General features: G+C 49.1%; 7 protein-coding genes across 7 annotated transcripts; 4 read left to right on the forward strand and 3 right to left on the reverse strand.

The window, feature by feature from the left end:
- The first annotated feature begins 255 nt into the window (after positions 1-255).
- EV420DRAFT_438398 (Arabinanase/levansucrase/invertase) lies at positions 256-1,939 on the forward strand. Its single transcript, XM_060482129.1, has 3 exons — positions 256-945; positions 999-1,132; positions 1,184-1,939. The coding sequence occupies exons 1-3, from the start codon at positions 664-666 to the stop codon at positions 1,719-1,721; spliced, it is 954 nt and encodes a 317-aa protein (XP_060338261.1). The 5' UTR covers positions 256-663; the 3' UTR covers positions 1,722-1,939.
- On the reverse strand, positions 1,819-2,870 carry EV420DRAFT_438566 (uncharacterized protein). Its single transcript, XM_060482130.1, has one exon. The coding sequence runs from the start codon at positions 2,742-2,744 to the stop codon at positions 2,157-2,159; it is 588 nt and encodes a 195-aa protein (XP_060338262.1). The 5' UTR covers positions 2,745-2,870; the 3' UTR covers positions 1,819-2,156.
- Positions 2,871-3,780: 910 nt separating this feature from the next.
- On the forward strand, positions 3,781-4,566 carry EV420DRAFT_438643 (uncharacterized protein). The gene is made up of 3 exons (XM_060482131.1): positions 3,781-4,119; positions 4,170-4,234; positions 4,296-4,566. Exons 1-3 carry the CDS (start codon positions 3,981-3,983, stop codon positions 4,428-4,430), a joined length of 339 nt encoding a protein of 112 aa, XP_060338263.1. The 5' UTR covers positions 3,781-3,980; the 3' UTR covers positions 4,431-4,566.
- A 136-nt stretch (positions 4,567-4,702) lies between these two features.
- EV420DRAFT_1635259 (MRC1-like domain-containing protein) lies at positions 4,703-8,993 on the reverse strand (the record flags this gene model as incomplete). Its single annotated transcript, XM_060476421.1, has 10 exons — positions 4,703-4,972; positions 5,024-5,176; positions 5,228-5,445; positions 5,501-5,694; positions 5,750-6,238; positions 6,292-6,500; positions 6,550-7,535; positions 7,594-8,033; positions 8,083-8,213; positions 8,262-8,993. The coding sequence occupies 10 exons, from the start codon at positions 8,991-8,993 to the stop codon at positions 4,703-4,705; spliced, it is 3,822 nt and encodes a 1,273-aa protein (XP_060338264.1).
- Positions 8,994-9,839: 846 nt separating this feature from the next.
- On the forward strand, positions 9,840-11,544 carry EV420DRAFT_1616734 (uncharacterized protein; the record flags this gene model as incomplete). The annotated part of the gene is made up of 9 exons (XM_060475153.1): positions 9,840-9,986; positions 10,035-10,203; positions 10,251-10,287; positions 10,341-10,537; positions 10,593-10,735; positions 10,825-10,828; positions 10,870-11,025; positions 11,078-11,209; positions 11,339-11,544. The coding sequence occupies 9 exons, from the start codon at positions 9,840-9,842 to the stop codon at positions 11,542-11,544; spliced, it is 1,191 nt and encodes a 396-aa protein (XP_060338265.1).
- Positions 11,545-12,516: 972 nt separating this feature from the next.
- On the forward strand, positions 12,517-13,053 carry EV420DRAFT_1635261 (uncharacterized protein; the record flags this gene model as incomplete). Its single annotated transcript, XM_060476422.1, has 3 exons — positions 12,517-12,747; positions 12,803-12,895; positions 12,946-13,053. 3 exons carry the CDS (start codon positions 12,517-12,519, stop codon positions 13,051-13,053), a joined length of 432 nt encoding a protein of 143 aa, XP_060338266.1.
- Positions 13,054-13,310: 257 nt separating this feature from the next.
- Positions 13,311-15,519, reverse strand: EV420DRAFT_1473774 (uncharacterized protein; the record flags this gene model as incomplete). Its single annotated transcript, XM_060469167.1, has 7 exons — positions 13,311-13,427; positions 13,504-14,174; positions 14,223-14,395; positions 14,441-14,875; positions 14,930-14,993; positions 15,045-15,194; positions 15,258-15,519. 7 exons carry the CDS (start codon positions 15,517-15,519, stop codon positions 13,311-13,313), a joined length of 1,872 nt encoding a protein of 623 aa, XP_060338267.1.
- Between the last annotated feature and the right edge of the window lie 8 nt (positions 15,520-15,527).

The raw sequence follows: 15,527 nt of genomic DNA on the forward strand, positions 1-15,527 counted from the left end.
AGTCTTTGAGACTGACGGTGAAGGGGAGAGATTGTGTCACCAACAGAGCGAGAATGATGTTGGGAGTCTGACGGTCTCATCGAGAGGATAGCTGAAGGATAGCTGAAGATCGTGTGATCACGGTGTGCCATCTTTGAGCTCCCATCACGTGGGACTCGCGCTTGACGGTTACGGAGGAGCAGACGGAGTCCGAGTCTTTCCTCCAACATTGGTCCTGTACCCACAGTTGTCCATGGCTTCATGAATTTTTTGTAGACTCGAGGCCAAGAGTGGTAGCAAATTGCTTTTCTTCGCGTGTAAGCCTTGCCTCACTTTGTTTACGTGGTAGCTACTCTGTGCGCTATCAAACAGCAATAAAGTTAACTGCCAGTATACATCATATCGAAATATTGTGCGCTATACTGTATCTGTGCTAGAGACGTACTCGTTGAACAAGCCGAAACGTATCAACAGTCGATGTTTCAGAGGATTGGTCTACTTTGATCCTAGCAACATCTGATCTATCAGTGCTGGGCTGCAGATTTTCCAGTTGATAAACACAGTAATCCGTCTTCTGTTTCAAGATGCTCAGGTGGATTGTTCCCACAAGGAATCAGCTTGCTGATATTTATCTTGTCGCTAGTATAAAAAACACATCAGTACCGTTGTCACTTGCATGCCGCCATGCTTACTGTCGCGTCTCTCCTTTGCGCTACCGCGCTTCTCACTGTTCCTGCAGCGGCGTCTATTACAGGGCCTGTTATCCAATCCAACTTTCCTGACCCATCCGTCATCCAAGTTGACGGGATGTGGTATGCCTTCTCCACAAACAGTGGGGGCTTAAACATACCTGTTGCCACATCCAGTGATTTTAACACATGGACTGTTACGGGAAAAGATGCGCTACCTACCGTAGGGACATGGAGCAATGGTCGGGACGTGTGGGCCCCAGACGTGATTCAACTGGTCAGTTCACCTTCGAGCCTGTTTACAGTATGAATCAAACAGTATCGCTTCAGGCTGATGGGAGTTTCGTGTTGTATTACGCGGCTCTTTTAGCGGATGGTTCTACACATTGCGTAGCCACCGCCACATCAAAGAGTGTTGCCGGTCCATATACACCGCAGGCTAATGCGCTAGCTTGCCACGCCAGGTCATCTATATTTTCGATTATTCAAGCTTAGGTGTACTGACCATTCCGCAGTGAAGGAGGTGCTATAGATCCCGCAGGGTTCACAGACGCAGATGGAAGCTTGTACGTCGTCTACAAAGTCGACGGAAACCACATTGGTCATGGCGGAAACTGCAACAACGGTGTGGAGCCAATCGTACCCACACCCATCATGATCCAACGCATGCAGGCCGATGGGATCACCCCCACAGGAAATGCCACCCAGATTCTCGACCGCGGGCAGTACGATGGACCGCTCATCGAAGCGCCCTCGCTTGTGCGTTCAGCCGAAGGCATCTATGTCTTGTTCTTCTCGTCGAATTGCTATGACGGGGGGTTGTACGATACATCTTATGCTACAGCCTCGAACGTGCTGGGCCCGTATACCAAGTCCTCCTCGCCGTTGTTTGTTACCGGAGACCCCTTCTCGAATCTGTATTCACCTGAGGGAGCTGATGTCACGACGGACGGGACCAAGTTGGTGTTCCATGCGGATTTGGGGACGTCGGCTGCGACGAGGCAGATGTACACGGCCGAAATTTCTATTAATGGCACGAAGGTGTCGATTTGATGAATTTGTATTTGGCAGTGCTAGTGAATGGTTGATCGAGTCGATCCTCAAAAAGCTACCTCTGAATTATAGCTGTGGGTTCCGCAGACTAATTATTGAGACTGACCATGTTTCAAATTTGATTTTGAACCTCCAATATTCGATGAAGCAACTAAGCCAAACCTCTTTAAACTGCCGCGTCATCCTCGTAAGCTTGTCAGCAATTAGAACCGACAAGTAAAGGAGCTCTCCATGCCTTGTATGCCCTCTGTATTGAAAGATTGTCAATGTTTAGAGACATGTTCCATAGACACCGAAACTGAGTGCGTTTCAAGCAGAAGGGGACAAACGCTCCATGCTCCATGCCATCGTCAACTCATTTCTTAGAGACATCTCCTAGCAGAAAAGGCTCCAGGGACGTCAGATATGTATCCAGCGTTTTACACAGATCAGAGACTAGACGTAGGAACGCAAGTGTCGTTTTAGACATTTGGCGAGAAGAACACCAAGGCCGCATATGGATCGACAGTAGGGAAGGGGGCCGCCAAAGGCGGAGAACCGAGGGTTGCTTGTGGTTATCACAGAGCATGAGATGATATGAGAACAGAAAAAAGGTTCCCCTTCAGATCCCGAAATGACCTTGGTACGCGACGCAGTCGCGGCGAAAGATTGGTAGCGACCATACGTATCAAGGTTTCTGACTGAGCATACGGAAAGACAAGTGTTCCTGTATCGTGATATGTGAGCGCTTGCTGCTGGTAGTCGCATCAATTTATAGCCCACAAGTCGCTCTTCCGTGACCAGAATACGATCCTTGCAGATAGTGACAAAAGGAAGTTCATGCAGAGAGCGCACCACGGAACAAGCATCATCGTCCGTCTTGCATCGGTTTCGGTCGACCCATTGTAGACCCGACGTGACAAAAACGACGATACCACCGCAAAAGCACCGCATGAGACAAGCCGAGCAGTTAGGCGGTAGCCGACAAGAACGGGGTTGGAACTTGGACCCGATGCATACCATGAGTTGTCGGAGCCGAGACATAAGGAGGAAATTTTTCCTATACAGTATTAGAAGCAACAACTGAGAGCATGATATCAGTAATGAATCAATCCAAAGAGATGTCGGCTATCTGCACAGTTGAGTGCCCCCTTTTCTGACAGGAAATAACTTGTATAATCCTGGATGGCAGGGCGTAGGTGGTGGAGCGGAAATGTCCACCTCCTACCAAAAATACTTGCAGGAAAAATTATATATCGTTGATCGGGTGACTGATGAAAGCTCGATACACCTTGTTATGTCCAGGCTCGTTTCAAAAGGTGGCTTGAACGGCTTGCAGATAACTCGAAAGGAAAGATTCGGGAATCTGCCAAAACCGATGAGCATCTAGTTTCAAAGAATTCGATGAACTTAACTCAAAGTTCAGTTAGAGCCGCTATAACGATGACTGGGCAATTCCAGGGCGCCTTCTAGTTCTTAAGAGTCAGAGTCGGGCCATTACTAGATATTCCTTTCAGAGCGAGATCTCGCTTAGTGATGACATTTATTACTCTTGTCAGCGCTTCGGTAACATCCTTGGCGAAGAGATGTGGTGCCTGCAACTTCTGTCGACGACGGTGACAGAAGATCCGTGTACATATCTGAAGTCCGCGAACTTGATAAGAAGAGATAACATTTACTTTGAAGACGACCATCGGTTTCTATAGTACGTTTCAGAAGTGTAATAGCCAGTTACTCTCTAGAAGCTTGCTGATAAGCGAGAGATGGGCCTGTTGAATCCGAATTTGGAGATTTCAAAGCTTTGGAGTCGAGTTAACAACAAACTTCTGATTGGCGGGATTTGACAGGCTTTTAGATTGTAAATGGAAAACCCAGAGTAATCGTGTCATCGTAGCGGGAGACGAATGACAGCGTCCAGACTCCAGAGGCGTCCAGCCGCAGAGAATAGATAGAAAGGTTACTACTCAGTGAATGGCCGCTGCATAACCTGGGAACCTTCAAGACAGCGCGGAGCCGTGGAATATTCTGCAAGGTACAAAAAAGAAACTGATTGAAATGATGGAAGCTGGTGCCGCTGCAGTCTGAGACAGATAACTTGATGAACAAGCTTACTCCGATTACAAACACGTGTCGCCGAAAATAGGAAGGATTAAATCGCGTGATCTTTATTATCCTACCCTTCTCCCCAAACAAAAATTACGGCCAATCCCTCTCTGCTCAGCGAACCCGTCGTCGAGAGGCCTCGAGGCTTGCCCCCTCGAGCTAGTGCCATCGTCCACCATGCTGGCACCCGTATTGGCTACTGCGCTCACCGTTCTTCTCTTCATCTACCTTTTCATGCCCTCATTATGGCTTGCTATCATGGCCGTTGACGAATCCTTCGACGTTCACGATTCGAGTTTGGCTGCGGTGGCTGCTCGTGAGTACGGGCGCTTTGTGTGTAGGACTTGTACTGACTTGTAACCCAAGGCAATCCTTTCCGGGAGAGCGGACCGCCAGCCAACATGGCCAAGTTGATCTTACTGCGCCATAAGGTATGCTCTCACCTTATCGCATGTCCAATTGTGGCCTGGCTTGACCTCATTTTCTATGTAGATCCAGACCAGCAATCGTAAACGACGCAGTGTCTCACAGACGCGTCAAACATCACGATCCTACTCCATCCCTACCAGACCAAAACCTTCTTGGATTCGCTTTAGGAGACCTTTTGGTGGAAAGCAACATTTTTAATTTCACTTTGCGATTGTGTTGGACCGCGGTGTGATTCTGTCCCTCCTCCGCTCTATTTTACCCCCCTTCACGACCATTTTTACCCTATGTACAACAACATACCTTGCTTACCTTCATTGCCCATCCCTTTCTTTGTTCGTCGACCATACCTATACCCATCGAGTCTGTCAATTCTCGTGCACTATTTAGCTATTGTACATTACATTTGCGAAAGGGAATACAAAACTAATAAAATCGAACCACCTCGTGAGATCGCATCTCCACTCCCAGGCCTATCCAAATTTACTGCTACGGTCGACTCCTGACAACACGCTTGGCACCGGCTTCAACGGTCGAGGTCTCTCTTCCATTCGTCGGGAAGAAGATGACTGACCGGAGGCATTTTGTCGTAAAGACCCGCCACCAGCCTTGACCTTGGTATGCCCAGTGATCGCTGCACTCCCAACAGATCGGCTCATCTTTCCTAAACGCCCCGATCTGCTTTCAGTCTTTGCCCAATCCTTCAGCCTGTTGTTGTACTCAATAGTCGATTTATGTTGAGGCTAGAAGACTAGTCAGGAAGCGAACGACACAATACAGACTTCCAGAATTACCTCAGAAGCTTCATCATACTCCTCGTAATGTCGCCGAGGCCCTTGAGCAGTTCGCCTTGCGGTTGTTGAGCGAACCTTCACGCCCTCATCGTCATCTGAACCGGCATCAAGCCAGTCAGTGTTGTGCGGGTCGAAGGGTTCGTCGTCGTCGAACTATTAATACATTGAGCTGACCATCATCACGTTCACATGATGAAGTCTTACCTCGCCATATTGGGCGCGTTCTTGCACCTGACGTACAATTTCAGCACGTGTAATGCTCTCTTGCGCCTCATCATCCTCGTCCTCATCCCCAACTGCCTCCTCAGCCTTAGCAGTATCCGGCTCTTCCGTGAGCTCAGAATGTAGCATCACCGTATCCTCATCGTCACCAATGGTCTTCTTGTACTCGCCAGCGAAAGCAGCCGTTGTTGGGTTCGACTCTGATCTCACCAGTAAATACATGTATCATTCCCAAGCGAAACGTGAACCACATACCAAGGGCGACCATGTCTGTCCTCTGCTTTTTGTTCATGCGCCGTCGACGTCTCTCGTCAGCAGCATCGTCATCGTCATCAGAGTCGCTGTCGTCCAAATCGACACCATTTCTTCGTTTCTTGGTACGGTACTTGCCCTCGACTGCGTCCTGATGGTATTTTTGCAGGCGAAGGTCATCTTGCTCTGCCTGTTCCCTGTAAAGTTATCGTCAGTGGAATTCGCGCATGGATTCGTGCGTGTATAACATACTGGTACTTCTCCCGAACCTTCTCCTCAGCGATGATTTCTTCGTCCAAAGCCGTGTTATCCACCAACGTCGGGAGCTCCCGATCCAAGTCCTGACCCTCTTCTTCGTCGTCTCCAACACCTTTAAACAAGCCAAATCCGCGCATCTCGTCATCGTCGCTCTCCTGTGCTTCTGCCTCCACGAATTCTGACTTCTTTAACGGGACCTTATGTTTGCTAGATTTGGGCTCCTGGGGCTTCGATGAGCCTGAGCGACTTGCACCATAGGTAGGAGACCGGGAAATTGCTCGCTTCACAATGCGGCGTTTGCGGGAAGGTGAAGGAAGGCTCGGGGTAAGATCTGGAGTATACTCAAGCGTCCCAAGAGCCTGCCGCTGGGACTGCTGCGTGTACGGTATGGCTGGTGTTTCAGGCTGCGTCTGCATCTGTGTCAGCCTCGAAAGGGGACGATAAACTTCAGGACTCGTGTCAGGCCTTGTTTGTGTGAGATATCTAGAAACAAGTTAATCCTTTGGTTCGGCATATAGGAATACGGAATCATGTACCCGTCGCTGTTGACGTAGAGGTCGGATTGCTTTTGAGGAACCTGGATGGCTTCTTGAAGGACATATTCCTGCTCTTTTTCAAAAATCGCATCTGCCTCTTTCAGTTTCGCGCTATCGCTGACTTGAAAGGCAGGTCCAAGAGAGACATCTTGGGTCAAACCGAAGTCTGTCGAGTCCGTATTTCGCATCTTGGATAGACCAAAGCCGCCCTACTTAAGGATCAGTGTCGTTCTTTGCTATTTCCAGACATATGCTGACCTTTCCACCGAAGAGCTCTGTAAAACCGTCATCACTCTGAGGGCCACCAAACGATTGTTTTTGCGTGCTGTCCGCATACAAATCTGAAAATCCAGGTTGCAGTGTCGACGTGGCGGTCTGAGCCTGAGAGAACTGTGAAAAGCCCAAGTCCCCTGTCGTAGAAGGTCCAAATTCGGGACGCAAAGAGGGCGGTGGCATACAGTCATCATATTCAGGGCTGCCGGTGCTCTGTAGGCGGTCAGTAAAAGACTGTCTGCCAGGAGTGCCCTTGTCCTCTTCAAGGGTACTCAAGGGTAACCTTGGTACTGACTCTCCCTTGTCAGCTTCCGACAAGCCATCGTCCGAACGACTTTCCTGCCTAAACAAAGACCTTGAAAAGGCGGGACGTTGAGCGCTCCGCGGGAAAACGGTGGCATTTTCCTTATCGTCATCCATATCGTACATCAGCTCAACGTTGTTCTCCTTATCGCTTTGTTCGTCAAAAGAAAAATGGGAGTCAGCTTGTGCGGCGGGGGTGTTCTCGTCGTCTATGATCATGCTATCTTCGACGAGAACTCTTCCAAGCGGCATGTTCTTCGCATCAGAGTCGTCGTCTTCGACAACTCGAAGTACCCGCTGGCCGCGAGGTCTGACAACGAATCGATCGTCGACATCTTCCGTCTCCGTATCGACATCGTGTTCAACCATCGTAATGTCTTCGTCTTCCGCCGGTTCTTCATCTTCCTCATCATTGTCATCACTCGCCTTCGGAGGCGGAGGGCTAGCTGAACCGCGATCAAGAGGCACATAATCTGGATCTTCCTCCTCCTCTTCGTCTTCGTCTCCCACTTCTTCAGCATTTACGTGTTCCAGGCCTTGTTGGATATACTGATCCAGTACCTCTGCTGCCGGGGCGTGCACTGTTACGGCTTCTCTGAGCGTGCCTCCATGTCGCTGCCAATCCTGTTCTTTAGCCTGCTTTACCTCGGCAGCAACTTTTTGGGCGCCTGCCATTCAATGCGATATTCAGATCCCGGTGGCTCTTCAGGTTACGAAGGGAGCTACGGATGTCAGAGGACGCATGATGAGCTTCCCGCTGTTTGCTTCCTGACCCAAGCGAAATGCCCGCCAGACTTGAATGTGTCTTTTTAGCACCGGAAGGACCTTGCATGCCAACTGTCCTCTGAATCAGCGGTGTGTCCGGAGCAGCAATCACTAGGTCATCGTCCTCGTCGCTTTCTTGAGCTCCTCTCGACTGTTGAGCTTGCAATGCTAGAATTTTCATCTTCTTCTCTGCTAGAATTTTTCTAGGAGACTGAGCTTCCTTTTTCCGCAAGTCGCCTACTTCAGGCATTTCGTCATCAGAGTCCATGACTGTGGGTACGGGCACATTAGATTTAACTTCGTCGTAAGCCGGAGGGGGAGCTGAAATAGGCGCAGTACTGGCTTCGGGGATGACTTGTGGGGACGAGAACGGCTGGATGGGGTCTGAGGATGGTTCACGTCTGTTTACGTATCAGATTACCGTGTAATGGTAAGAGGAGTGTCAGTTACCGAGGCTGAAGCGTCTTGAGCAGTCTTGACACGTTCCACTCGCTTTGTTTCTGCGCAATGGATGTATCACGGTCTGCAGCGATGCGCGCGCCGTTCAGGGCAGTTTCTTTTCGCTCTTTCTTCGTCGGAGCCTACGACCGATTGAGGATATTGAATGACTAAAGTATATATACACGTACCTTAGTTTTAACCCGGTTTTTACTCTCTCCCGCCGTTGGCTTAGACTTGTGTTTAGAGTACTGAGGATACACAGATTGCTCCTCGACGACGCGTTTAGTAACACGAACCTTGCGTATTTGATCAGCTGTCGGCAATTCATCGTCAGAAGTAGGCGGCGTCGAGGAGTGACGGGCACGCTTGACTGGGGATGACGTGGATTGTATACTCTCCGATTCAGGTTCCGAATCCGAGTCGACACGATGAACCCGTCGAGGTTTGGCACGCAGTAAAGATGATGTAGAGAGTTTATGAGGCAACTCTGTCTGGGAAGAAATGGCGAGATCCGTGAGCGAATCTTCGAGGATACCTGTAGGTGTTTTTGCTGGACAGGTAGAAACAGGCGACTTGTTTCCATTTTCCGAGCAAGTTTCTACGCCAAGAAGAGTTTTTTCTTCTTCTCCGTCCCCATCAGAATCCGCGTCCAAGGCTGCAAGCTCGTCTTGAAAAGCAAACCGGAAGCTTCCTGTCGCTGCATCCTTCACAACGTGATCGAGCTCTTGCTCGCCGTCCGAGCTTGCAGGAACTTCTTCACCGTTGTTGAGTCCCGTCTTCAGCACTTCATAGCGTGAAGAGGAACTGGGAATATCGAGACGCTGGCGTCCATAAGTTCGAGTCGGTTTGGGAGGCGGGGGTGCTGGCGACGATGTAGCAGTAGAATCTGCCACAAACGAGGAGTCGTGCGAGATGGGCATCCTTGACGACGCGTAATCAACGCCAGGACGAGCGCCTTGGAGTGACGATGGCAGAATTGGCTGGGCTGGAAGAGAGGCCGTCGTTGTAAACGTGACAAGCTGTGACTAGCGCGTTTTTGGCAGTCACTCTGCCTTGCCGGGCCGGCCCCACTTTGTCCGAATATTGCTGCCAAACAAATCCGAACGTCACCTACCGGGGCTTCATCAAAGTTCTGCCACCCTGTTGCCCTTCTCCACCTCGTCGGCAGGATACGAATGGCTATCTTGTCGCACCGATTGCTGTGTTCACGAGCATCAGGTAGCTGTCGTCGCGTATATCACTGCCAACTAACTCACCTAAAGTGTTCACTTCTATCTATCAAGTTTTTACATACAGGACTCCGAATGCCTGTTCCATGTCGGCTAGACTGGCGACGTGCGATAATTGAAGCATCTGGGAGCACTGTCACTGGCTCATTCTAGGAATTCGAGGACCTCACCGAGATGTTGCCAGTTATACTGGTTCTATTATACACCTAAGTAGCGTATCGTCTTCACGCTTCCTCGACGATTCGGGGCTACAGTAATCCATATTTATGGCTTCATTCTGTGCGGTGGTTACGTCGCAGGTCCCATGGTGGTGCCAACGCAAAGCATCTTAGCATGGAAGTACATCGAATGGTCTGTCATTGATGAGATAAAGCGTGGGCAATGCTTTCTCGTGACCGAATTACTGCCCTTCCACTTCATTTCGCGGCCCGGAAGAACCTCGGAGAATCGTATTCCCCGCTGCGTTTAGTCAGAAGCCCTGCTCGATGTGCTGTATAAAAGCTCGATGCCCTGGCTTCCTCATCCAAATTTCTTACCATGTCCGAGTCATCCCATCTCATTCATATTAAGGAAGAAATTGCCTCTTCGTATCCTAACTTCGAAGAACGCGTTACACAAGCATGGGCTGACATCCTCGTCGAACTGAAGAAGGCAACCCAGAAAATTAGTGCTGGTGGTTCCGAAGTAAGTTCCCTCTATTGCGAATTCAGCATTCCATCTCACAGATACTAGTTCATTCCCCAAGTCCAATTCTTTGAACTTCAGGGCCTTCCAGCCGATAAGATTGCTGATATACGACGCAAAGGGTGTCTTGTGATCAAAGACATCGTCGATGATGTACAAGCCATTGCTTGGAGGGAGTCGCTCGAAGATTTTATATCCACTAATCCAAATGCTGACGGTATGTTTCGTTATGAGACATGTGCGTTTTCTAATGCGAGCCTCCAGGTTTTCCTCCCAACGATAAACAGTTTTTTCTGCTTTAGTATTTATCATTTATTCACTCTCTCAAGTTATTTGACCCTAACTTTGACAAAGCTGGACGAAATCCCAACTGGAAGCCCGCTCCCACCCCAACATGCTTGCTGCTTCGGCTTGGCTGAACAACTTGTATCATGCCGAGGGAGGGCAGAAGCTGGACGGCGTAGATTTGTCTTCACCATTGAGCTACGCTGACAGATTCCGCATCAGACATCCCGGGACCGTTTGGACTACATTCCCGCCCCACGTAGATGGCACGTTCTCTCCTTGGTTGCTGTTGTTCTAGATATCGTACTGACTGATGTCCAGGTGGTAGTATTGAACGTTGGGAGGATCCAGCATTCAGGTCTTGTTTCGCTGATATCTTTAGCGGCCAATGGCGCAAGCATGACCCTTTTGCGCTTTCAGGTCGTGTAAATGCGCAGAATTCCCTCCATGATAGGCCTAATCAGGTATGAGTGTCCGAGAAATCTGATCCTTGGCTTAATACGACGTCATAGTCATCCATTTTCCGAGCCTTCCAAGGCTGGCTTGCCATGAGGTTCGTACACTTCACAAGCACGAACATTTGACGTCTTGATGCGAGGTCGGTTTGTCAGTGAAACGGCCCCCACCGAAGGGACTCTCAAAGTTTTTCCTGATCTATTGCTGTCAAATCCCTATTTGATCCTCCGCCCCTTCTTTCGTTTGCTGGTGGCACCAGACTCCGAAGAAGTCTGGAATCCCAAGAGCTGGGCATTTGGTACGTTTTCACCTCTGTGTACACGGTTACAGTAGTCACTCGGTTCACGTAGATGTTTCAAGTGACAATTTTCCCGGCCTCTTCCCTCGCGATGGAGGATGGTCGGGCCCTCTTCCAACGCCTGAATTGCACCCCAACCTTCTCCTTGAGGAGACTATGATTTCGGTGCCTAAAGTCAGCCCCGGTGATGCGGTATTCTGGCATGGCGACCTCATCCATTCGGTCGAGAAGGACCACACTGGAACATTGTGACTCAGCAGGTATTCTATTCCAATAATTATCTATTTGACGCGTTAAAAAACACCGTTCCCAGTTATGTACATTGCGGCAGTTCCTACTACCCCATTGAACCAAGCATACATCGAGAGGCAAAGGGAAAGCTTCCTGAAGGCCGTCACGCCACCTGATTACCCTGCGCAGACGAATCCCGAGAATACATTGGTGGGCTTTGGAAAGGACAATGATATTTTGAATCCCCAAGGACGAAAAGCTATGGGTTTACCTATTTCCGTGTCCTAATATCTCTTTGTGGCATTGTATCACCAACTAGAATGTGAAGAGTGTGCTTCCTGCTGACATGGTATAAGTAGCACTTCCGCCACAAGTACTCCACGCCACACTCCGCTTATGATAATGATGTGCCAAAATCCTGTTCGTGAGTCCGCGCGAGCATTTACCACTTCTACGTCTTCTAACCCATTCGCTATCTTCTCAGCATAAGAGCCCCCGGTTGACCGGTGACGTAGTCGAAGTGATGACTACAATAACGCTAAATCTGTCCTCGATGAAATGATTCAAATACTGTATGATTATTGTAAGTGATGTTTTTCCTTATTAGTCTCAGTTAACGCCGACCATGAACGTTAACCACTAATTCAGCGCGGCGTGTGTCAACGTTCTGTCTTCCACTTCCTTCGCTACTCGAAAACAGGTTCTGTATGTTATGGTGGCTCGCACTAAGGCTGGAAGGGCCGCCTCTAGTAAGGGTACTGCTCCAAATGCTCACTTTCTTGGCCCAAGTTGGGACTATTTTCTAACGATTTCTGGCGAGCTGCAAGAGATGCCGGCCGATATCGACTTCTGGATTCCACATTTCCTCAGCTCTGTGATCGACATCACCACCCCTGAATTAATTTGGGAAGCCATGGGGAGCACACTTAACTGACTTACGTTGGTCCTGAATTCTCGCGATTCTGAGGGTGCTAGAGAGGAACCTCTGTCGGGAACGAGTTCTACCACTGGTGGGAACCACGAACCATGATATCTTGTTGCTGACAGCCGCTACGTCGCACTATTCTAACACGTCGCCCTTCAGTGACCGCTCATCCTTCAAGTTGCTTCGGTTGCAAATGCATCTGAAGTAACAGACAAATGGGGCCGAGTTGAAAGCGGGATCTTTCTCGGTCTTGATATGAATCCCGTGGGGTTCAGTATATAAGCAGCATCGAGGTTTTCTCCGTTCTTAAGTACCCTCCCAGCTTCACTGACACCATGAGTTCTCCCGCGCTCAACCTCGCGTGTGTCTCTGGAGGCTTTCCCTTCCAGACAAAAAATATTTCTATGGCAGGCAATGCCAAAGTACTTCTAGGCTCCGTAGAAGGAAGCTCTACCACCCGCCAAGGCAGCTCCACCAATGGGTATTTTGCGCCAAAGTCCCAGACCTCAGAGTCTCCTCTCACTCTGAGTGTCAATCACGCTGAAGTTTGGCTAGAAAACGGCCAAGTATGCGTCGAGTCTTTTTCTCCTCTGCAGTTCCTAACCTATGACGGTTGCATAGATCTATATTCGAGACCTGGAGTCGCCCTTCGGTACCTTCGTAAATGACGTCAAAATCAACACCAATGTTGCTCTTAAAACAGGAGATATTTTAGTGAGTATCACCTTTCCGGTTGAAACGGGACAGAAGTTTACGAGATATAGGCACTGGGAAAAACCTTAGTTCGCAACACGAACACTCCGACCGACATCACAGACGACCAGCTGAAGTGTATCATTGCTAAAGTAACTGTGGTCGGTTCTCAGGCTTGAAAAGTATATCGTATGCGTCCATCAGTGATAGAATCTTTCATAGAATAGGTCTTATTTTGTCCAGCTGCTACTATGTAAATCGCTGTACCAATAGCCTAACCTTACTCACACATTCTTTTGATGTTGTATGTATGAAATGTAACATATATCATTAACCTGGAACCTTGTACACAGTACAGTGATATGTCAAAACTTCCATGACACCGAGGAAAAGCGCAGTAGAAGATATGAGAAAGAAGAATACAGATCCAGATGCTCTAAATGTCATCATACGCAGGCGGCGCTTCCTCCGTGACAGGCATCCGACTCAAGCGATGATTATCAGCCCGTAACCCTTCCAGCTCTCTCCGCAACTCCCCATCCTGAGTCTCAGACTGTCGTATCCGCCGAGTCAAACGCCTATTCAGACGGGAAACTTCATCCATTTGTTCCCTCGAGACTGAATTGGACATTCGCTGTTTGGAGTTCTTGCAATGTCTGTCCCAGTTCCTGTACTTGCCCCCGTAACGTCGCATTTTCCTTGGCTAGATCTTCGTTTATCATCGCCTGTAGCTCCTCGTCGCCGCCGGACTGTGGTAATAGTGTTGTCGACTCTCGCAATTCGCGTATCTGTACACGAAGACGGTCAAGCTCATCGGAAAGCTCCTCGTTGACCATCCTCTGCACAGTCTGCTCGGCATTGGCAGCCTCCAGCTGATCAGAAAGTCTGTCAACTTCCGTATGAAGAAATTGATTTGTTTGTGTGAGATCCTCCAAAGCTGATTGGTGCGAATCCTCCAGCTGCGATATTATACCTTCCATAAGCTCAATTTTCTCCTGGAGATTCGTGTTCTCGACGTTTGAAGCATATACCCTGTCTGTGTAGTACGTCACCGACCGCTTCAACGAGTCGTCTTTGGCTCGTAGCGAGAGTCGTAGTTTCCTGTTCTCGTCCAACAAGTCATCTTTGAGGAGCTGTAACTCATGGATTTGGGAGTGCAACGCGCTTCGCTCGGTCAATTGAACCTGTGTCAAAGATGCTAACTGCTGCTGCAGACTTTCAACTTCGTGTGAAAAATCGCTCATAGGAGATAATGGTTTGTCTTCCGGAAATGAAAGTGGCGACCTCTTGACACCGGATCCTGTATTGCAATCAGAGATATTGTCTGGTTGGACAGATTGGGTCTTACTTGTTAGAGTAGGTATCGGACTATCAAAAGGGTTAATTATGGAAGAGATTCTAGACGAGGAGGGGAGGGTCATGGGTATGTCGAAGCCTGCCAGCTGTCTGTAGACAAAAAAAATGACCCGTGCAAAGTCACCACGAGTGAGGTGTCCCTTGGAAGTAGGGTCAATCAGGTTCCTGTAGAACATCAGCACGAGATGGTAAAAAAAGACAATGAGGTACCAGATATGCGCTAAATCAGTTGGAGGCAGCTTCGAGAGCAGTAGAAATGGCACAACCTGGTCTCCTTCAATATATTCCTTGCGTTGCGGATTCAATTCATCAAAGTAGAAGTCAGAGTACTCTCTGACTATATCAGGGAGATGCCATGTTTCTAAACTAGCACTACCCCGAATGAAGTGGAAATCACTCGTGAAAGCATTTCTCAGGCTGGGTTTGCCTTGGACAGCATCCGCCTGTGTGGCGGTGACGGACGCGGCATCACTTTGGGGCGAAAGGGAGACATCTTTATCTGGTTCAGCCAGCTCAAGGATGTGGGAAGGAAGCGATGCGGGTACAACTGCAAAGCGGCTGTCCAACAATCCGTGAATGAGATACATAACGAGGTTGAATTCTGTAATGTTGAGCGCCCCACATCGTCGAACGTCAATAAGATCCCTATTACGAGAATTCTATCAACAGGACATTCACTCCGTAGCACCGCGCACGTACCATATTTTGGTCAGAGTGTCCATAGAAAGCCTCGACTTGAGTATGATATCCCACACTTTGACACCTATACAACTCGTTACGTACGACATGAAGAGATGACTGCAACCGGACGCACCATCAAGAATGTCATTTTCGGGCTCACCCTGTTTGAATATAACCTTGTATCGAGCCTTGTCCTCTGACGAAAGCAACGGTAGATTTGGGGGAGACGCCACCTCGGACCCCGTAGCATCGACCTCGTCATGCAGAATTGCTAATGGACCAGCTGCGAATAGAAGATACGTGAGTTTGATAACCCCGTAGAAAGAGAGATGCCGTTCGAACTCACGTCGATGTGCTAAACCAGCTTGCACGGCAAAGCCCCGTTGTGCCCAGCCAATAAGACGGGCAGCCACTCCGACCTCAATTCGTGAAAGATGACCCTTTGCTCCTTCATCGGCAATATCCCATACTCTCGCTAGAATCTTTGGTGATAATCGAGCTGGTTCAAAAGCTTCCACAGCAGCTTCCGCACCGAGAGACTCGGCGTCTCGAGGAATAATTTTTGCGATGATGTTTGCCTCTTCCGGAGAAAATGAAGGGACTGCCATTAGAGTAG

Source organism: Desarmillaria tabescens, assembly GCF_030435595.1.
Source record: "Desarmillaria tabescens strain CCBAS 213 chromosome Unknown EV420scaffold_2, whole genome shotgun sequence".
Taxonomy (NCBI): Eukaryota; Fungi; Basidiomycota; class Agaricomycetes; order Agaricales; family Physalacriaceae; genus Desarmillaria; species Desarmillaria tabescens.